This window comes from Equus asinus, chromosome 2, assembly GCF_041296235.1.
Source record: "Equus asinus isolate D_3611 breed Donkey chromosome 2, EquAss-T2T_v2, whole genome shotgun sequence".
NCBI classification, from domain to species: Eukaryota; Metazoa; Chordata; class Mammalia; order Perissodactyla; family Equidae; genus Equus; species Equus asinus.
The window spans coordinates 151,821,022-151,845,153 of record NC_091791.1 but is presented as its reverse complement, the minus strand read 5'-3'; the positions used below and the strand labels follow the sequence as shown (position 1 = coordinate 151,845,153).

The 24,132-nt window shown below is 35.5% G+C and overlaps 1 protein-coding gene across 2 annotated transcripts in view; it reads left to right on the top strand.

Moving 5' to 3' along the window:
• The window catches only part of GOLM2 (golgi membrane protein 2), a 100,194-nt gene that overhangs the window by 64,704 nt on the left and 11,358 nt on the right, over positions 1–24,132 (top strand). For both annotated transcript variants that reach the window (XM_014847084.3, XM_014847085.3), the window contains exons 7-8: positions 5,178–5,276; positions 6,425–6,595. In XM_014847084.3, the coding sequence (XP_014702570.1) occupies positions 5,178–5,276; positions 6,425–6,595 (270 nt within the window). The remainder of the gene's footprint in view (positions 1–5,177; positions 5,277–6,424; positions 6,596–24,132) is intronic.

Genomic DNA, 24,132 nt, shown 5'->3' with positions numbered 1-24,132 from the left:
TGCCAATCCTCTTCTTTTTGTATGTGGGCTGCTGCCACAGCATGACCACCGATGAGTGGTGTAGGTCCGCCCCCAGAAACCGAACCTGGGCCACCGAAGTGGAGCATAGTGAACTTAGCCACCAGGCCACTGGGGCTGGTCCCAGAATAATTAATATTTTTTATGGGAACTTGCTGATCAGAGTTTCATGAACTTCCCAAAACATTACTATGAGTAAATATTCATCAGGACTCCTAAGTGTGAGAAAACTATTTGATCAGGAGGCTCAATAAATTGGTTAGGGCCAGTAGTTTTACATTTAAATGTTTTTGTTTCCTCAACCTGTCTCTTGAATTCTTTCTTCATTCTAAGGATAAATACTTTGAAAACTCTAAATACTTTGGTATATACTGAACACCTACTGTTTGCTAGGCTTATATCATAATCCATTAGCAAACATTCTCACTTAGTCCCCAAATTGATCATGCGGGGTAAATGGCATTATCTCGGTTTTTCAGATGAAAACTGAAGCTTTGAGAAATTAGGCACTAAACCAAAGTCATACAGTTAATAAATTACAGAGTCATGATTTGAGCCCTGGTCTGTCTAACTCCAAATCCTATGCTTTTTATTCTATCTTATTCTCTTGACTGTGCAACAGAACCACCTTTGGAGCTTTTAATAAATACAGATACCCAGGTACCATCTCCATATTCAGTATGTCTGGAGTGGTATCTGTAACACTGAAGTGCTGCCAGAGTTGAGGACCACTGCTTACTAGTGCCAGATTCCTTCTCCGTAGTCATTGATGTTGGGTTGTGAAGCCCTGTAAGGCGGGAAACTGAAAACGTGAACATTTTTAAGATTATAGTCCTGTCATTGGAATAAGAAAATGAGAGTAAAAGGCAAGGACAGTTCTTTTTTTGGCTCTCAGAGTAGAGGTTGCAACTGAGAGCTAATAGAGAAGTGAAGGAGGATTAACCCTAAACCTCCTGTCACCTTTTGTAAGCTTCTCAGCCAGTTTCTCTAGAAGTGACTACTTTGAATTTTTAAGTCAGGTGAGGGGTATGTCTCATCTCTACTGTCATGAGTTTCAGTTTTCTCATCTGTGAAAGGGGACATCTATCTCAGATAGATTTGAGGGTGACATGAGATTAGTGCCTGGTTCATACTAAGTACTCAGAAAATAGGAGCTTCTGTTATTGTAATTAGTACAATTATTGTCTCCTTTGGAATTACCAGATATAGTCTCAGCCCTCGGCCCCCAGCCCCCTCTCCACCACCTAACGTTTTTGCTGTTGTGTCTCTAACATGGCCCCTTTTGTCCTCTCTGACTTCATTTCCAACACTTTCCCCTCACTCCTTTCTTTGCTGCTTGAGCTCCTGTCTCAAGGCCTTTGTTTGTACTTGCTGGTCTCTGCCTGACTGCTCTTCCTCCATGTTTCATTCATGCCTCTGCTCAAATGTCTCTTCCTTAAAACTGCTTCCCTTGACCAAACTGTCTAAAATAGAGTCCCACCACTCTCTACCATATCTCCGTTTTACTTTATACATAGCGCTTTTCATTCTGACTTTTGTATTAAATCCTATACATACTTTTTTGTTTGTTTATTGTTATCTACCTAACAAGAATGTAAGCTTCATAGGGCAATAACTTGATCTGTTTTGTTCATTGCTAAATCTCCAGCTTTTTAGAACAGTACTTAGCATATAGTAGACAATAAATATTGTTGAGTGATTGAATTTCCATACTGGTAGCTCTCTTTTACAGAAATTACGAAATCTAGGACCATAGTTGTAGGATAAATGCTATGTACTCTAGTGGCTTTGTATCCTATATTTTGTCTTTATGGTAAATAGGGTTTGTCATTTTATCTTTGATACTTTCCTTAATAATGATTTTATGAGTGTTATGTATTTTAGCAGCCTAGTTATTAATGATATTATCTGATAGCACCATGCTGTTCTCTGTTGACTTGTATGTATTCCGCTGGCTCTCAATGGTCCTCAGTGGAGAGGACCAGGGTAAAATATATAAAGAGTTAGAACTGCTTTAATATCATAAATTATTGTTTGCATTCTTTTCACTGTATCATTTTTTCCTACACTTTTATTGTCTTCGAGCTCATATTTATTATTCAGTTTCTTTTAATATGTTTAAGAATTACGTACTGCCATTGACCTAATGCTTAGTATTTTCCTGAGAATTTACTCTATCATGTAGGTACAAGAATGCTCATCATAATGTTTATAATGACAAATTGAAAACCATATCAATGTTATACGGAAGGTTAGTTGTTAAATTTGTTATATCCATAAAATGTGATATGTAGTCATTAAAAATGATGTTGAACTGTATACAAATACATCTATTTTGTTTTTAATGAAAAAAGCAGGTTACAAGAAAGCAAGTATAATATAATCTCATTTTTGTGGAGGAAAGATTAGATACTTGTGTGTGTGTAGGAAAGAAGTCTGAAGAACCCTATTCAAATTTGAAGAGTGAGATTAGCACTCTTAGCTGTCTCTAAGTCCACTAGTAGTTTTCTAGATCTTCATTTGTTTCAGTCCCACTAGTTGGAACTATTAATTCTGGCCCCTGGGAAAATCTCTAGGTCTAGAGTCTTCTCCTAGGTATAAATAAATCAACTTTCAACAAAAACAAGGCTGGAGCTTTTTTGAAAGGACCTTTCAAGGAAACCAAAAACGAAAGTAAACAAAAAGTCAAAGTAATAGCATAGAAAGCAAAGTGTATACAGAAAACATGTTACTTTTCCCTATGTAGTGAAAATTACCTACCAACCAGCTTAGCTAATGCATTTTATAGAGCTCCGAAGTTCTTTACCCAGATCTCTCTAGCCAAACCTCTTAAATTGAAAGTTTTGATCCAGCACTACCATTTGGAAATGTTGTAGAAGATGGAATGACATAGAAAAATATATATATATTAAATAAAAAATTAGATTATAAGATGGTATATATGATGCGATTCTAATTTTGTTTAAAGTATATATTACGAGGTACAGAAAAGGAAACCCCGAACATCAGAGAGAGATTCTCGAAATGGTAACAGTGGTTATTTTTAGGTGGTAGAATTACAGCTAATTTTTAATTTCTTTGTGCGTTTCTATTTTTCTAAATTTTCTAAAGGAACATTTATTATCAACATCAAACTTATAAGGCCTCCATATTACTACTCTTCTACTATATCAGTTCTAAAGTCCTCTGGGCATTTTATAAAGGCTGTTTTTGATTCAGCGTTTTTCTACCTTTCTAAATCAGTTTTGTCTCCAAGTAGTCACCTTGTTCTTGAGCAGGAGGCATTATTGTATAAAGCTAAGGACATGTGTGATCACTTCTCGTTTAGTAATGGAGGTGCCCTCTATTGTCTTCTGGTTTGTATGGTACTGGAGTCAGCTAGGGTCCAACACTGATCAATAAATTTGTAGATTGTGACTGACTTCTCTTTCCAAATATATCTACCAGATGCTTAGTGTCCTCAGTCTGTTAGCAAATCAAAATCGTACTGTTAAACCTGGCAAGTACTACTCCTTAAAGATGTCAGCTGATTGTTGTTATTTAGCTCTCTTATGTGTAGAAAATGGGTGTTGAGCATTGTAGCCGGCAATGGGGACAAGATAATGGGCACACAGAGAGATATAGAAAACCTAACTTTCTGTAAATTTGAGTAGGTTGCTTTCTTAGAGTGAATTTTAAACATGTTGGGTCCTTAAGTTTAGAAATCTGTAATGATAAATGAAATACAGTCACCGAAATAAACTTTGAGGATTATAAAAATGATCCAGGTGTTCTAGTTAGGATTAACTAGGCAGTGATGTATTAACAAGCAACCTCCAAATTACAGTGGCTTAAAATAAAGGTTTATTTATTGTTCATATTATAGTCTGATGCAGGCTGAATGACTCTCTTTGTAGCTCTCCTCCAAGCAATGTCCCCCTCTATTATTTGATGCCACCATCTTCATATGTAGCCTCCTAAGTTGTGGCAGAAAGGGAAGTGAGATTGTAGGTGAATTGCCAAGAAGATTTTATTGCCATGCTTGAAAGTGACATGTTCAGTTTGACCTACATCCTCATGGTCAGAACCCAGTCTTATGGCCTCTAACTGTAAGGAAGGCTGATCTTCCTCTGTGCCCAGAAAAAATATAATGAAATAGGATCACATAGCATTGTCTCTGCCACACCAAAGTTTTAGAAGAATAAATTGTGCCACTAACCATATCTCCTAGGTGAGCTCTCTATTTTTTCTCCCTGTTTCCCTTTTCTCTAGTTTCCTTCTTTGCTCTCTGCCTTTCTATCATGTTTAGCTGTCCAAGTGGAGTCAGCAGTAGTGAATGAAAAGTGCTCTGTCTCCCTGGTGCCTTCATTTCTTAAGGGAGAAGAAAGTCCCAATTATAAGTATGTACATCTTTGTTAGTAAAACTCTTTGTACAAAACTTCAATTTTCCCTCTTCAAAAATAAAATCTCAACTTGTCACATCAGTCATATTTAGTTTTTTTTTTTTGAGGAAGATTAGCCCTAACTACTGCCAATCCTCCTCTTTTTGCTGAGGAAGACTGGCCCTGAGCTAACATCCATGCCCATCTTCTTCTACTTTATATGTGGGATGCCTACCACAGCATGGCTTTTGCTAAGTGGTGCCATGTCCACACCCGGGATCCAAACCGGTGAACCCTGGGCCGCCGAGAAGCGGAATGTGCGAACTTAACTGCTGTGTCACCGGCCCGGCCCCATATTTAGTTTTTATTTAAAATCTGAGCAACTTAGAGTAGCGTATTCTCAATGCGTCACTTAATCAATGTGTCCATTTTATTTATTCTGTCTGTATATAAAGATCTTAAGGTATCTGGAGAGATTCATTTACTTATTCATTCATCAAATCTTTGTTGAGTTCCTGTGATGTGCCATGCACTATTCTAGGTGTTGGGGATGTATGTAGTGGTGAACCAGACAGAGTTCCTACTGTTTTATATTCTGGTCAGATTTATTGATCACCAAAATCAGTGATGGATGGTAAAATCTATCAATTAGTACCCATAAATTAATGTACGAACTATAAGGGTTACAAAATTGGAATAAGCATCATAAGATTAGTGCAATGTAAATAGATTCTCAGTGGTTGCTTTTTAGAAATCATAATATCAATGGGAATAATACAGATCTATTTTTTCTTTTAGCTTTAAGGAGACCCCCTATTTCCATTTCTCAATATGAAAGTCGTCAACCAATCTCCCATCTTCCAACCAGACAACCTCTCTCCCCAAATATGGTTCCAGGTATGAAGTCTTATTTTTAAAGTTTCATTTGAAAACTAATTTAGTGGTCATATATTGTTATATAGTGAATAAAACATGCCATTTAGCAACATAGTGAAGTAGCATTCATTCTTCTAGTTAATATATATTTTCAAATGATGATGAAATCTCAGGGATAGATAATCATTTGAAAACGCACTTTGTTTAATGGATTTTAGGAGAAGAAGAATTATTTGTTCTGCCACTCTGGACTACATTCCCTTTCATCTTTGCCAGTCTATATGTGTTTGCCTTCTTCAAAGTGTGTTCAAGTTTAACCCCCAGAGGCCTTCTAGGAAATAGTTTTCTACTGAATATCTGTTAAATTTGACAGAATTGTTCCCCTAAAATGAGAATCGATATGATTAAAATTAATTATAATAAGGATTTAAATCAAGGATTTGATGAGGAAAAAATGGGATGGGGGAAGAAAGGTTCTATCCAGGAGCTACTAGTAAGAATCAATCAAGAGTTAATAGTTATAAATCACTGTGTAGATGAAAATCACTTAGAGATTAGAAATTCTAAAAGCATTACTAGATTTTGGAGATTTCTGACGGCAATATGGAGTTTGGAGGGAGGAAAAGATACAGGTATCATTGCCTTTTTTTTTTTTGCTGGGAAAGTTTTGACCTGAGCTAACATCTGTTGCCAGTTTTCCTTTTTGTTTTTTCCTCCTCAAAGCCCCGGTACATAGTTGTATATTCTAGTTGTAAGTCCTTCTATGTGAGCTGCCACCATGGCATGGCTACTGACAGATGAGTGGTGTGGTTCCATGCCTGGGAACCAAACCCAGGCTGCCAAAGTGGAGTACACCGAACTTAAACCACTAGGCCATCAGGGCTGGCTTTATCATTGTTATTTTAATTTTTGAGTTCCTACCATATATACCTTTGATGACTAGGTTTATAATCAGTACTGGAGATACTCACCTGGGAATGATGAGTAAACTTCACATAGCTAAAATCACATTGTTTATAAGATTTGATTAAAGAAATTAAAATAAAGCTTTAAAAAAAGACTACGTAACTACCCAATATCAGACAACAGGATATCTTAGCTTTTCTAAAGCAGATCTTGTGAAATTCTTCTGCAAAATATGACCTTAATTTGATGTTTTTATGCCATAGATTCTCATGTAAACCGTAATGGAAACCCTGGAACTTCAAAACAGAACCCTTCGAATCCTCTTCAGCGTTTAATTCCAGGCCCAAACTTGGAGAGTGAACCCAGAATTCAAGCAGATGTACTAAAGCAGGCTACCAAGGATAGAGTCAGTGATTTCCATAAGTTGAAGCAAAGTAAGAATCAATTGATGAATATTATGCTGAAAAGCTTTCTTTAAATATTATGTTTGTTTACAAGTCTGAATTAAGGTCTTCATTATTATAATCTCTAACGAATGAATATATAGTGAATTTATATGCATTTAAAGGGAAGGTATGTGGTGGAAAAATTTAAAAGAAATGAAAATTTTAAATGGGTGGAGATATTTTAAAGAAGACTTCAAAAAGCTTCTCATGTTCTCCAATGTTAAATAATGAATTTCAGGTGAGTTCGTTTTTTTTAAAAATGTTATTCTTATGACTGTAAAATTTTTTGAAGAAGTGAGAAAAGATATATTTTGTTAGGCTAATGAATGATAATTTTGATTAGGAGGGAGAAAAGATAAATAGTTTTGAAAAAGGGATTCTGAAAGAAATATAGACCGGGGAGACTGCCATAGTGGAAGCCTCAATGCCACTTCCTTTCCGTTCCCTCCAGTTGCAATTTGCTTCATTTAGGTGTTAGGAGAGAAGTGAAGGAAATTGAGCAAATTCATAGTACTGTGTAAAAAGTATGATGCTTGATTGTTTCAGAGGAATTGATTTTGATATATGGACAATACCTGTTAATCTATATAACTCTCCAGCTGGTGGAGTCTCAGGAAGCATAAGAAAAAAATCTGGTGGTAGAGAGAATTTGGGGCAGGACAGTGTCTCTTAGGTCAGCTCCCTTAAACTGTACCTTTCACTGCTCCTGCTTTTCAAGGTTTCTTCCTTTCTTCAACTTCTGAACAGATAGATTGTCTCAAAGTTTAGTTTGCCTTTTTTTGCTTTTTATGATGGTGTCTATGGAAACACCTGTTCAGAGCTGTGTTCAGGCAGTTATTTGTACACAGGTTGCTTGCACAGTGTGAACTGCACAGTGTTTCATTTATTAATCCATTCAAGATATTTTTGTTGCTCTTGACAGTTAGATTCATATTTCTGCATCTATGTAAGTATATAGTTTGCATACATTTAACTGACTTTCTTTGATATTTTAAAGCATAATATGAAAAACGTTTTTATTTACAAGAATGAGGTTAATGGTTTAAATACAGTGAAAAAAATGTTTCCTCAAAATCTTGTTGGAGGATGGGCCTGAAAATTTTTATATCAACAAAGAGAGGTTTATACTAAGGACCTAACAAAATGTCATAATTTGAGCACTTAAGATTTTCTTACATCCTACAAAATTTTCTGTTCTCACCTTACCTGTATTTCTTTTACCCATCTTTGGGTAAAAAATGTGATTGGAAAATAATTGCTGCAAAATTATTGCTCTCTACCAGTTATTTTTAAAAGAACCTACTGAGTTTTGAACTCTTACTCTAATAAATTATTTTCAATGTATATATAGAGTTGATATCAGTGTGAGCACTATTTTTTGATTTACTTTGACATTATTTCTTACATACATTTTAACCTATCAAGTAGTTACATAGTTGTCATTTTAAATTTATATATACATACACACATATATAGACATATGCATATTTTCCATTGTGCTTAGGCAACAATAATAGTTCATTTAGCTCTACTCTTTTATTATTTAAGTTATTTTCTACTTTCTCATGTTAGTTACCATAACTATGAATATCTTTTTTTCAAATTATTTACTGCTTTTCCTACTTTAAGTGTTTATTTAAAAGTGCAGTTCCCAACTCAAATTACTAGATCAAAGCACTTGACTGGTTGTATAGCTCCTCTTACATATTGTTAGATTGTCTATAGAACAGTTTCACAGTGTCACTAGAGATGGTTAAATTTGTTTATTCCACTATGGCCTGACCACATTTGCCTTTTAACTCTTATAAGGCCTGCAGAATATAATGTTTCCTTAAAGATGTTTTAATAAGCATTTACTTTCCAGTGGCCTGTCCATTTTTATGTGAAGAATTTTACTGCAATATGATCTGTGCATCAGTTAGCCTGATAACTGTGGAGATTGATCCTATGTTTTGGTATCCAATCTTTATAAATAATTCAGATACTAACCTTTTACTTCAGTAACCTTTACTACAGTTTTCCTCCCCTGTTGCCTTTCCTCATTTGAGACTTTATTATATGTTATCATGCAAATGGTTTTCTTTAAATTGAAAATAATTTTTAGGTTGTGGTAAAATACACATAAAATTCACCAAAGTGTACAATTCAGTGGCATTTAGTGTACATTCACAATGTTGTGTGATCATCACGACTATGTAGTTCCAGAACATTTTCATCACCTCAAAAGAAAACCCTGTACCCCTTAAGCTGTCACTCCCCATTCTCTCCTACCTGCAGTCCCTGACAACGACTAAGCTGGTTTTTGACTCTATAGATTCACCTATTCTGGATAGTTAAATATAAATAGAATCATATAATATGTAGCCTTTTGTGTCTAGCTTCTTTAACTTAGTAGAATATTTTCAAGGTTCAGGCATGTTGTAGCGTGCATCAATACTTTATTCCTTTTTATGGCTGGATAATATTCAGTGGTATGAATTCATTTTGTTTATCCATTCATCTGTTAATGGGCATTTGGATTGTTTTCACTTTTTTTGGTTAGTGAACAGTGCTGCTATAAACATTTATTTACAAGTTTTTGTTGACCTGTTTTCAGTTCTTTCAAGTATATTAAATGTGGAATTGCTGGGTCATATGGTAATTCTATGTTTAACTTTATAAGGAACTGCCAAGCTATTTTCCACAGCAGCTGTACCATTTTTCAGTCCCACCAACAATGCATGAGAGTTCTAATTTCTCCACATCCTTGCCAACGCTTATTTAAAAAAATTTTTTTTTTTACTATTGGCATCCTAGTGGGTATGAAGTGGTATCTCATTGTGATTTTCATTTGCATTCCCTCATGACTAATGACATTGAATATCTTTTCATGTACTTGTTGGCCGTTTGTATATCTTCTGTGGATATAAGTCCTTTGCCTATTTTTAAATTGGATTGTTGGTTTTTGTTGTTGAGTTTTAGGCATTCTCTGTGTATTTTGGATACTAAACCTTCATCAGGTATATGATTTGCAAATATTTTTGCCCATTATATGGGTTGTCTTTTCACTTTCTGATAGTGTCCTTTTTTTTTAAAAAAAAGATTTTATTTTTCCTTGTTCTCCCCAAAGCCACCTGATACGTAGTTGTGTATTTTTAGTTGTGAGTCCTTCTAGTTATGGCATGTGGGACGCCGCCTCAGCATGGCTTGATGAATGGTGCCATGGCCGTGCCCAGAATCTGATCCGGCGAAACCCCAGGCCACGGAAGCAGAGTGCGCAAACTTAACCACTCAGCCATGGGGCCAGCCCCTGATAGTGTCCTTTGATGCACAAAGTTTTTCATTTTGATTAAGTCCAATTTATGTATTTTTTCTCTTATTATTCGTGCTTTTGGTGTCATATCTAAGAAACCATTGCCAAATCAAAGGTCATGATGATTTACCCTTATGTTTTCTTCTAAGAACTTTATAGTTTTAGCTCTTATATTCAGGTTTTTGATCTATTTGAAGTTAATTTTTGTATATGGTATGAGGTAAGGATCCAAGTTCATTCTTATGTATGTAGGTATTCAGTTGTCCCAGGACTATTTGTTGAAGAGATTGTTCTTTCCCCATTGAATAGTCTTGTCATCCTTGTTGAAAATCAACTCACCACAGATGTATGGGTTTATTTTGGACCCTCACTTCTCTTCCATTGACACTGTTTTGGTTACTGTAACTTTGTAGTAAGTTTTGAAATCAGAATGTTTGAGTCCTCTAACTTTATCCTTCTTTATAAGATTATTTTGACTATGTGGGATCTCTTATAATTCCATGTGAATTTTAGGATCTGCTTGTTTATTTCTACTAAAAAGGCAGTTGGAATTTTAGTAAGAATTGCATTGACTCTGTAGATTGTTTTGGGAGGGGTATTGTCATCTGAACAATATTAAGCCTTCCAATCCATGAAAATGGGATGCCTTTCCACTTATTTAAGGTGTCTTTAATTTCATTCAGCGATGTTTTGTAGTTTCCAGTGTACAAGTCTTATGCATCCTTGGTTAAATTTATTCCTAAGCATTTTATTCTTTTTGATGCTATTGTAAATCAAATTGCTTTCTTAATTTCCTTTTCAGATTGTTCACTGCATAGAAAGATGATTGATTTTTGTTTGTAGATCTTATATCCTAAAATTAGCTGAATTTGATGCAGCTAATTGATTGATGAAGGTGTTTATATGTATATATTTAAGCTTATCCATCTTGAATCTTATGACAACTTTCATTTTTTTTTTATAGAAAATTATTTGTCCCTCATCTGGGCATAAATGTACTACTCAATTTTCATATTTTCACCCCTAATTGATTATTTGACCTCTTTCGAATTTACAGTGATCCAGATTAATTTTTCTCTATCCTGATAACCATTTGTCCCAAGATTCTTATTGTTTATTTTTCCTTTGTGGTATTTACTTCTGGTTTGTCACACACACATATTAAATTATTTCACTATTTTTAACTTATCTCTAGAATTTCCATTTTTTCCAATTCTTTTCTTTATCCATAGCATATAGTAATGGTTCTGATACCAATTCTGGTTGGGGGCGGGGGGCGTGTTTCCCACACCACGAAGCAGTTCTTTGATACCAGCTGGGTGTCCTACAGTTAAACTCAATTCTGACTATCTGTCTGTAGTCTATCTCAGATCTCACAGGTTAAGCGCTCAGTCCTACATGACTGCCCCCTGCTTCAGACATCAATCACAAGTCCAGGATGTTGCCTGTGCTTCTGACCGACTGGCAGAATGTTCCAACAACCCCCTCTTTGAGTTCAATTAATTTGCTAGAGCAACTCACAGAACTCAGAGAAACGTTTTACTTACTAGATTACCAGTTATTGTAAAAGAATATAGCTCAGGAACAGCCAGATAGAAGAGATTCATAGTGCAAGGTATGGATAGATTGCCTGGAACTTCCATGTCTCCTCCAGGCATGCCAGTCTCCCAAATCTCCATGTGCTCTCCAACCTGGAAGCTCTCCAATACCTGGCCTTTTGGGTTTTTATAGAGGCTCCATTATGTAGGCATGATTGATTAAAACATTGGCCATTGGTGGCTGATTCAACTGCCAGCCCCACTCTCCTCCCTGGAGGTCAGGGGGTGGGACTGAAAGTTCTAACCTTCTAATCACCTGGTTGATTGTCCAGGCAACCAGCCTCCAACCTTAAGTGCATTCCAAAAGCAACCTCATTAGACATAATAAAAGACAGCTTTATGGCTTTCATCACTTGGGAAATTCCAAGGGTTTCAGGAGCTCTCTACCAGAAAAGAGGATGAAGACCAAATATATATATTTCTTATTAAAACATCACAATATCACATAGAGGTTTGAAAACTACTACTTTATAATGGTTTGAACCTACCTTAAAAAGAGCTAATTTTCTCTCTGTTCTTCCAGAAGAATTTCACTATTAGTTTATCAAGTCCTGTAACTAGTCCTCAGAAATCTTAATGTATATTGAATTAAATCTAAATATTAAATTTGGTAGTGTTATATTATTTGCTATCTTTAGACTTTACGTTTGAGACTCCATTTATTTGTGCTTCATTGTAGTTATACTTTCTTCGAAGAAATATCTGACTTCCCAAGTTAAATTGATATCCAAATATTTAACTGTTTTTTTCTCATTATTTAAAAATGGCACATTGTTTTCATTGTATTTTCAAGTTGTATTGTTACTGCACTAAATTGGGGTTCACTTGCCCAATGTGCATAAACAAGCCAATTATTTATGGCATCAGTCTTTGGGAAAAGAGGTCAGCTTTTTTCTGCGAGATCAATCCACAGGGAGAACAGGGTGTGTACCCTCAGATCTGTCTCTGATTCAGGATTTGCTGGCACATGGAAATGCTGATGGGACAGATTTTGATTGGTGGGTTTCAGGCATTTATGATAAGGTTTTAAACATTTATGGCAGGATTCTAAACATTTATGATGAGGTTCTAAAGTTTTATGATAGGGTTCTAAACATTTATGATGGTGTCCTAAACATTTTTGATAAGGTGGGGAAGGAAGTTTTAATATCAGATCTTCATGAATGAGGGACCCCTCACTTCTTATGAGTCTGACTTTCAAGTTCTGGCTGTGTCCCAGTCTTTGGGTTCCGTGGGAAGGAGGATCTTTGGTTCCACGGTTGTTTCAGGTGATGATTTCTTTTGTGCATGCCCTGGCTATATGACTTTGCAGATTTTCTGAAAGGCAGTTGTTTTTTTTGTGTGTGTGAGGAAGATCTGCCCTGAGCTAACATCTGCTGCCAATCTTCCTCCCTTTCCTTGAGGCAAAGGCAAAGGTACTGGGGTGTAGAGGAGAAAAAAAAGTGTGTGGGGGGGGGAGATTGGCAACAGGTGTTAGCTCAGGGCCAATCTTCCTAAAAAAAAAAGACCTCCTAGGCATATAGTAGTAAAACTGGCAAAAGTCAATGACAAAGAAAAAATATTAAAGTCAGCAAGACTTAAGAAAATAACTTACAAAGAAACCCCTATCAAGCTTTCAGTGGATTTCTCAGCAGAAAACTGACAGGCTAGGAGAGAGTGGAATGGTATATTCAAAAGACTGAAAGGCAAAAACTTTCAGGCAAGAATACTCTATCCAGTGAAAATATCCCCCAGACATGATGGTGAAATAAAAACTTTCTCAGATAAACAAAAGCTAAGGGAGTTCATTGCCACAAGACCCCCTCTACAAGAAATGATCAAGAAGGCCCTCATACCTGAAAAAAAAAGAAACGGTTTACAAAGCCTTGACCATGGAGATAAGTAGGCAGATAAAACCAGAAAATTGCAGCTCTCTACCAGAACAGGTTAGTAAACACTTTAATTATAACATTAAAGATAAAGGGAAGGAAAACATCAAAAATAACTATCATCTTGTCATTTTAACCACAAACTCACAACACAAGATGGAATAAATTATGACAACGATAATGGAGAAGGGGACTAGGAAAGGGATAGAATAGGCTTAGTCTAAGGAAATAAGAGGCTATCAGAAAAGGGACTATCTCATATATGAGGTTTTTTTATACAAACATCAAGGTAACCACCAAACAAATACTCAGAACACAGGCACAAATGATAAATAAAGAGAAAACTGAGAAAACTTTCATAGAGAACTACCAAACTGTTTTGTCCCATCTGAAATACACGGGATGAGAAAAAAGGGAAATGCAGAACAACCAGAAAACAAGGGATAAAATGGCAACAATAAGGCCTCATATATCAGCAATCACTGTAAATGTAAATGGATTGAATTCTCCAATGAAAAGACACAGAATGGTGGGCTGGATTAAAAAAAAAAACACCCAATAATTTGCTACCCCAGGAAACACAGCTCTAAAGACAACCACAGACTTAGAGTGAAGGTATGGAAGATGATACTCCAAGGTAATGACAAACAAAAGAAAGCAGGTGTTGCCATACTTAGATCAGACAAAGTAGACTTCAAGATAAAACAGGCAGTGAGAGACAAAGAAGGGCAGTATATAATGATAAAAGGGACACTCCACCATGAAGATGTACACTTATAAATATATATGCACCCAACACAGGAGCACCACAGTACATAGTCAACTATTAGCAGACCTCAAAAGAGATATTAACTACAAAACAATAATGGTACAGGACCTTAACACCCCACTTAGATAAATGGATAGATCATCCAGACACAAAGTCAAGATGGAAATAGTGGGATTAAATGAAATACTAGATCAGATGGACTTAGTAAATATATATAGAACAGTCCATCCAAAAACAGCAGAATACACATTCTTCTCAAGTACAAATGGAACATTCTTGAGGATAGACCACATGTTGAGGAACAAGGCAAGCCTCAATAAATTTAAGAAGATTGAAATCATATCAAGCATCTTTTCTGACTATAATGCTATGAAACTAGAAATCAAATACAAGAAAAAAGCTGGAAAAGTGAGAAATATATGGAGACTAAACATGCTACTGAACAACCAATGGATCATTGAAGGAGAATATCTGGAGAGAAATGAAAATGGAAATACACCATACGAACTCATATGGGATGCAGCAAAAGCAGTCCTAAATGGGAAATTCATAGCAATACAGGCCCACCTTAACAAATAAGAAAAATCTCAAATAAGCAATCTTAAACTATACCTAACAGAATTAGAAAAAGAAGAACAAACAAAGCCCAAAGTCAGCAGAAGGAGGGAAATAATAAAAATCAGAGCGGAACTCTCATAACAAACTAACAGAAAGAGAACTTAAGAATACAATCCCATTTACAATCACAACAAAAGGAGTAACATGTCTAGGAATAAATTTAACCAAGGAGTTCAAAAACCTATACAATGAAAACTATAAGACATTATTGAAAGAAATCGATGATGACATAAAGAAATAGAAAGATATTTCACGCACATGGATTAGAAGAATAAATACAGTTAAAATGTCCGTACTACCTCAGTCAATCTACAGATACATTGCAATCCCAATCAGAATCCAAATGATATTCTTCACAGAAATAGAACCAAGAATCCTAAAATTCATAGGGGGCAAGAAAAGACCCCAAATAGGTAAAGTAATCCCGAGAAAAAAGAACAAAGCTAGAGGCATCACAATCCTGACTTCAAAATATACTACAAAGCTATAGTAATCAAAACAGCATGGTACTAGTATAAAAACAGACAAACAGATCAATGGAACAGAACTGAAAGCCCAGAAATAAAACCACACATCTGTGGACAGCTAGTCTTTGACAAGGGAGCTAATTATGTATAATGGAGAAAGGAAGGTCTCTTTAATAAATGGTGTTAAGAAAACTGGACAGCTACATGCAAGAGAATGACAGTAGACCATTTTCTTTCACGTACACAAAAATTAACTCAAAATGGATCAAAGACTTGAAGGTAAGACCTGAAACCATAAAACTCCTAGGAGAAAATATAGGCAGTACACTCTTTGACATAGCCTTAGAAAGATCTTTTTGAATACCAAGTCTACTCACGCAAGGGAAACAAAGGAAAAAATAATAAACAAGTGGGACTTCATCAGACTAGAGAGCTTCTGCAAGGCAAAGGAAATCAGACACAAAAAAGGGGCTGGCTCCATGGCCAAGTGGTTAAGTTCGTGCACTCTACTTCAGTGGCCCAGGGTTTCACTGGTTCAAATCCTGGGTGCAGACATGGCACCGCTCATCAAGCCAGGCTGAGGTGGCATCCCACATGCTACAACTAGAAGGACGCACAACTAAAAATACACAACTATGTACCAGGGGGCTTTGGGGAGAAAAAAGAAAAAATAAAATCTTTAAAAAAAAAAAAAGAAGCTTGGCAAGAGATATTAGCTCAGGTGCCGATATTTAAAAAAAAAAAGTTTACACAAAAAAAATCTCTTGCTGGAAACTAAATCAAAAGAAAGCTGATGTAAAGTATTAACAAGTGACAAAATAGATTTTAAGGAGAAAAGAAAAAGGATACTTGATAATAACAAGAGGAGCAATCTACTAAAATCAGGAAATCATCATCTGAAAACATAGCTGGGAAATAGGAAGACAAAACGCTGATGCAGTTTCAAGGCGTAATTGACAACTATATGATGTGAAAGATTTTAATATACTTCTATTAAAAGTTAAAAATCAGCAAGACTATAGATAATTTGAAGTAGAAATCATCAAGTTTATTCAAATATATATATAAGTGTATACAGATCCCTACACTTAATAAAGAGAAAATAAACATTTTTCAAGTACACACAGAACAATTACAAAAATTGGCTAGATACTAGGTCACAGGGAGTCAATAAATTTCAAGCAGTTTATGTCATGAATAGTATTTTAAAACCCCTGTATTATAAACTTAAAGTCGATCCTCAGTAACTTCTTGGGGGGGAATTTATATTGGGCATTTCAAAATTTACAGAGCTGAACAATAATATAAGTACCACACATATCAAAACGTAAGGGATACATCTGAAGTAGTATTTACAGCTAAATTTGTGTCCTCAAAAATATTAAGGGAAAAAAACCTCTAAAAATTAAATGAGTTGAATTCAACCCAAAAAGAGTAGTAATAATAATTGTAGTGGTGGTGATAGTTTTACTTCTACTGCTGCTGCTGCTACTACTACTACTACTACTACTACTACTACTACTACTAATGATGGTGATACTACTAATAGCTAACATTGAAGTGGTTAGTATGTCCCAGTTGCTGTTCTAAAGTGTTTGTATGTGTAAACTCATAACAAACTTATGTGTAGATACTATCATTATTTCATTTTATTGACTGGAAACAAACATAAAGAAGCTTCATAACACTTCCAAGATTATTTAGCTAGTAAATAGCTGAGTCAAGATCAGAACCCGCCGAGATTTCTTAGCTAGTGAGTAGCTGAGTCAGGGTTAGAACCACCAAGATTACTTAGGAAGTAAATAGCTGAGTCAAAGTTAGAACCCAAACAGTCTGGTTTCAGAGAAAGAGGGAGCAAAAGAATAACAGAGGAGGGGCCGCCCCATGGTGCAGCAGTTAAGTTCGCACGTTCCGCTTCTCGGCGGCCCATGGTTCGCCGGTTCGGATCCTGGATGTGGACATGGCATCGCTTGGCAAAAGCCATGCTGTGGTAGGCATCCCACATATAAAGTAGAAGAAGATGGGCATGGATGTTAGCTCAGGGCCAGTCTTCCTCAGCAAAAAGAGGAGGATTGGCGGTAGTCAGCTCAGGGCTAATCTTCCTCAAAAAAAAAAAGTAACAGGAAGCCTAAAGAATGTAGAAGGGAAGAAAAAAATGAAGACAAGAGCAGTCATAAATGAAATGGAAAATAAAGAATAATTAGATAGGAGCAAAAAAACCAAGATAAACCTGGTAATATTAAGAAAAATAGATTTAAAAAATAATATTCAAAACAATGAAGAGGATATAACTATAAATCATAAGAAAATATTATTAAAATCTTTGTCAATAAATTTGAAAACTTAAATGGATAAGTTTCAGGAAGATTAATTACCAAAATTGGCTCAAGAAGACTTAACCTGAATAAACCAATAACCATTAAATAAGTTGAATGGATAATCAAAATTCTCACCACACTGCCAAAGAGACACTGCTAGAAGTAATGAGAATTTAGCTAGACTACTAAATGCAGGAACACTATATGAAATTAATAATGAAATCAACCAAACCAAAAATTGGTTCTTTGAAGAGACTAGTGAAAATAACGCCTCTAGTACAGATCAAGACAGAAGGAGATGGTACAAATTACCAACATCAAGAATGAAAAAGAAAGTGTCGGTATAGATCCTACAAGTAACAATATTGGCGGATTTTTAATGAGGTATTATGCATTAGTGCCAAAACAGTTGAAAATTTAGAAGAAATGGACAGTATCCTAGAAAAACACCTCTGTACAAAACTGGCAGAAGAAAATATGGAAAATCTGAGTAGTTTCATGTCTATTTAAGATATTAACCTGTAATTTAAAACCTTTCCTTAATGAAATTTTCATGCCCAAATGGTTTCACTGGTGAATTCTTCCAAACATTTAAGGAAGAAATACAACCAATCTAATATGAATTCTTTCAGAGAATTGAAAAGGAAGAAACACTTCCCAAGTCATTTTTTGAAACCCGCGTAAGTTGGACAGCAAAACTAAAGATATTATGAGAAAGGAAGGTTCCCAGACAGTCCCTCTTATGTAAAATTTTGAATAAAATTTTAACAAGTCCAGAGATGGATAAAAATGATATATATGATGTGTTAAGTTAAGTTTATTCTCAAAATGCAAGGTTATTTAATATTTGAAAAGGAGTCTGTGTAATTCACCACATTATCAAAATGTATGAGAAAAATCGAATAGTCATCTCAATAGATGCAAAGAAAACATCTGAGGAAATTCAACATGTATTCATGAAAAACACCAAACTCTAAGAAGACTAGGATTAGAAGGTAATTTCCTTAGTCTGATAGAGTATCTACAGAACTCCTATAACAAACATCATGCTTAATGGTGAACTACCAAAAACTTTCCCCCTGAAATCCAGAGGAAGACTAGGATAACCACTATTATCACATCTTTTCAGCTGTTCACTGTAGGTCCTAGTCAATGCATTGAAATGCAAGAGAAGGAAATAAACAGTGTAGAGATTGGAAAGGAAGAAATAAAACTGATAAACTGATATTATTTACAGAGGTGATTTTATATATAGAAGACTCAAAGCAATCAAACCATTAAATGTATTTAGCAAAGTTATTAGATACAAGGTTAATATTAAAAAATTAATTATATTTCTGTATGTCAGCAACAAGCATAAAAAGTGAAACTTGTGAAAAGAAACTATTTTAATAGCATAAAATATGTCCAAGCCTTAGCAAAAATCTAACAAAATATTCACAAGAACCTCTATAAACTACAAAATATTATTGACAGAAATTAGATAATATATAAATAAATCCATGTTGGTAGATTGGAAGGCTTAATGTTTTAAAGATGTCAGTTCTTCTCAAGTTGATCTAGAATTTCAATGCTATCCCATTCATATTCCTAGCAGAGTTTTTTTTTTCTTCTTTTTGGTGGAAATTGATAAGCTGACTCTAAAATCTGTATGGAAATGCAAAGGACTAATAATAGCCAAGAGAATCTATAAGAAGAACAAAACTTAGTGACTTCCATTAGCAGATACCAAGACTTACTATAAAACTATTATTGATAAAGTAAATAAGACAGTATCATATTGGCACAAGAATGGGCAGATGGACAAATGGAACAGAACAGAGAATCCAGAAAGTGACCACACATATATGGTCTCTTGATTTATGACAGAGTTGATACTACAACTCTTGCCGCAGTAAGAGAAAGGATAGTATTTTCAATAAATAGTAGTGGATTAATTGAATAGCCAAGTGGGAAAATATTTACAATGGCTCCTCTACCTCAAACAATACACAGAATTAAATTCAAGATAAATTATAGATTTAAAATTTAGAACTAATAAAACATTTGGAGGAAAACAGGAGAATATCTTCAGGATGTGGAATAGACAAAGATTTCTTAAACCAGATACCTGTCCCCCCCAAAAAAGCTAAGCATAAATGAAAACAATGATAAAATGGACTTTATTTTTTTATTTTATTGAGGTCACATTGATTATAACATTACGTAAACTTCAGGTGTACGTCATTATGTTTTGGCTTCTGTATAGACTACATCATGTTCTTCACCAAAAGTCTAGTTTCCATCAAAATTGGACATTATTAAAATTAAGAAGTTTTGTTAATCAAAAATCCATCAATAAGAATGAGAAGATGCACATACCCTACAATTTAGCGCCTAATATATACCTACGAACACTCTCATATGATAAGGAGACACATACAAAAATATTGTTTATTACATCAAAAATTGGAAACAAATGTTCATCAGTGTGAGAGTGGATAAATCACGGTATATGTACCATACGTACAATAGAATCATATATAGGAATTAAAATGAATGAACAAAGCCACATTTATTAACATGGATAAATCTCAAAAGCATAATGTAGAGAGAATAAAGCAAGTTGCAGAATAGATACATTATGATGCTGTGTTGGAAGTCCCAAGACTCTCAGGCTCGTTGATTCACTAGAATGGCTCACAGGACCCAGAGGAGTTGTTATACTCACAGTTACACTTTAGTACAGCAAAAGGACACATGAAAATCAGCAAATGGAAAAGGCTCGTGGGGCATGGTCCAGGAGAAAGCAGAAGCAAGCTTCTAGGGGTCCCCTCCCAGTGGAGTTGCATGGAGACGTGCTTAATTTTCCCAGCAAAGATGTGTTGCCAACCAGGGAAGCTCACTTGATTCTTGGTGTCCAGGATTTTTATTGGGGTCAGTCGGGTAGTGCCGGCATGTAGTCATGCAGTGCCCACATGACTGAGCTCAGCTGCTCAGACTCCAGCCCTCCCCCCCTCCACCTAGCAAAAACAAATACTTATCATAAATCACTTTGTTATGGTGATTATAACAAATCACTATAGTTATAATTAGGTATATCATAGTTGTAAAAGTGGTATAGCATGGCTGAAAGCCTCAGGCATACAAAAACACAGTACGCAGAACATTCCAAGGGCTCAGAAGTTATCTGCCAGGATCCAGCCAAGGACCAGTCCTGAAGACAAGCCTGTCTTTGGAATGTACAGGGTTTGAGCAACCCAGGCATGCTGAGTTAACTCTTTCCTGCCCAGATACCATATAAAGTTTAAAGGCTTGTGAATCAATACTTTATTAATGACTACATAAACCTTCACGGGGATGCTTAACACCCAATTTAAGATAGAGGTTACCTTTGGGGTAGGAGGAGAATGCTAGGGAGAGGTACTCAGGGAACTTTAGTTTTATCTGTAATGTTTTGTTTATTTAAAAGTCCTGAAACAAATATGGCAAAAAACCTTAAAGTTTGACAAAGCTCTGAGTGATGGGGACATGGAAGTTATAGTCACTACACTTCTCTCTATATCTGAAAATATTTAATAATAAAAAATAGAAAAATTCTGTTAAACTTTTATAAAATGTAAATCACAGTGCTACATTAAAAAGAAAAATTTTTGTGAAATATTTAAAGAAACGGTTTGCTCCACTCTTCAGTATGCTGCAGTATTATCTTGAGATGACATTTTTTTCTTGATATAGATTCAGAAAGGCAATCAAGTTTGGCATACAAGAATTTATTAATCAATTACATTATAGCTTTGTTTATTCTGAATTTTAAAGAATAGTTGAATCCTGAAATTGAAGTGGGGTATCCAAGTATTCAATATACTAAAGATTAATGTAGTTGTCATACGTATGTGATGTATGCCTAGTATTACTTCTTCAAAAATTGACAAATTACTTCCCACCTCAGGCTCCTTTATCCTGTGCTAGTGCTAAGGCTAGTCACGTAGGTTTGGTGGAGAGTAAAAGGGACAAGCAAAGAAGAACAGTATTTAGGGAGCCGACCCTGTGGCCGAGTGGTTAAGTTCGTGTGCTCTGCTTCGGCAGCCCAGGGTTTCACTGGTTTGGATCCTGGGCGCGGACCTAGTACTGCTCGTTAAGCCATGCTAATGTGGCATCCCACATAGCAGACCCAGAAGGATCTACAACTATGTCCTGGGGAGCTTGGGAAGAGGAAGAAGAAGGAGAAGAAGGAGAAGAAAAAGATTGGCAACAGATGTTAGCTCAGGTTCCAATCTTTAGGGAAAAAAAAGAACAATATTTGGCCTTGAAGCAAATCAAATTGTGTACTTCCCTTCCCTTCTCCCTTGCTCCCATAGAATTAGTCTTAAGATCAAACAAAAAAAAGGAAGCCTGTGGATTATATAAAGAAGAGGAAAGAGCAGTTGAACCTCTTTGCGTTGGGAATGGGGGACTGGTCGGATTGTTCAGATGCTTTTAGCCATAATTTCTAGCTACCATGCTTCTTTTGTTTCCTCAGTTTCTCTTTACCTTCCATTAGTCCAATCAATTGACAGATTCCTTCCTGTGCTTACTATGTGCAGGCCCTATACCTTGAGATGCAAAATAAGTGTGATCTTTTTGCCCCAATATGTCCCTGATGATGAAATCAAGGTAAACAGTTTAAAAGCCAGTCAGTAGTTTTCCCTGTATATTGTTCTGTGAGGAAAGTCTGCTTAACATTTTTGTCATGATTTGCACATCCCACATTCTCAGCACTCATGACTCTAACTTATCTCTCAACAGATTATAAGTTATAAAGTATCATGGACCATCAGAGATATTTGAAATAGTCAAAGCTGTAGGTGTTAAACTGAATAATGCAATAGTCAGTTGAAAGTGTTAATGAAAGCCAAATCAATGGTACAAAGTGAATGCTACCAGTAGATGAAAGCTAGAAAAAGATGTTGCCTCCTTTATAGTAAAATTTCCTTCTCGTCTGTCTAGAGGTATTATAACCAACTCAGGCTGAGCCATTTTGTTTATAATACTGGTAATATATTAAAAGAATGACATGAAAAATATAAACCTCTTTTTAATAGAATAGTTGAGAAATTGAAACCCATAAATGAACCTTGAGCCAATGAAGCAAAAAAGTGGTTTATCTTGGTTTGATTTATAGTACAAAATTAAAAATATACACTCTTGGGGCCTGGCCCCATGGCTGAGTGGTTGGGTTCACGTACTCCACTATGGCAGCCTAGGGTTTCACCGGTTTGGATCCTGGGCACAGACTTAGCACTGCTCATCAGGCCATGCCGAGGCAGCATCCCACACAGCACAACCAGAAGGACTTACAACTAGAATATACAACTATGGACTGGGGGGATTTGGGAAGAAGAAGAAAAAAATACACAGTCTTGTTCTCTTGACTGAAATGCCCTTTTGTGATTGAGAGATGTTAGAGTTGGCATTATCCTTTCATTTTCTACTGGGTTTTGAAGTTTGCAGTCTGATATTTAAGATGTTTTACAGAATATCTGTAGTTCTATATAAAATTCAGTTGTTTAAAGTGAAGTGAAAAGTAAATCAACAATTTCTTATGATTTATTTTTCCAACTTGATACTGCCCAAAGACTTTCAATGGCTAGTGTGTATGTTGCTTCTTTCTTCGTATTCTCATGTTTACACTGTTGGGATGAAGCTATCTTGTTACTGATAGACTCTAAGTTAATCATTTTCAACCAGCCATCAGGGTAAAAATAATATTCAAGTCCACAATTGAATTTTGCTACCATATAAGGAAATTGGGGGTTCCAAACTAAATATAATTATTACTGTATTACTCCCCTAGCTGGATACAGCTTTCACGTGGTTACTGAGACAGAACTGAATTAAAAATCTTTAAATAGGTAAAATACTTCAGAAATGAAATCTAATATTTAATTTCTGTTGAAACATCACAAATTTATATCATCATATGATAACTTTACCCTCATTATTTCCTTTTTCCCTTCTTAAATATAGTCATTCCCCAAGATCACTCCTTTGACTTATAACTGTTTTCTGTGAATATTTATTTCCTAAGAGAAATTCTCTTCTCATAGTTTAACTTATCATTATATTTATAAGTCTTAAATCTACACATCTAGCCCTCACCTTGCACCTAGAATCTAGCTCTGTATTTCCATGTGTCTATAAAATATTTTCATTTGGGTATCTTACTGTAGCCCTAAGCTCAGTACACCTAAAGCAACATTTGCTTTCCCATACCTTCCCAATTGTTCCTTTTTGGTTATAGGCACCATTATTTTTAGTTTCCAGGCTAGGATCATAGAATCATCCTTTGACTCTTTCACTCCATTGTGCCCCACATATTCGGTTTGTCGTTTTTAAATGTGTTTGATTCACCTATTCCCAGCATTTCCTCTGATATCTTCCAACTCATAGTCCTCATAGCTTCTTACCTGAATAGACACTGGAGAAGCCGGGATATATAAGACAGATTAGATTCCTGCTCTCAGAGAACTTAAAAGAAATCGTGACAACTGCCTATTGCCTCCTACGTGAAGTTCGGTCTTCTCTATCTTGTAGATACTAACAGCAGCAACAGCCTCCATGTTCAGATGTCACT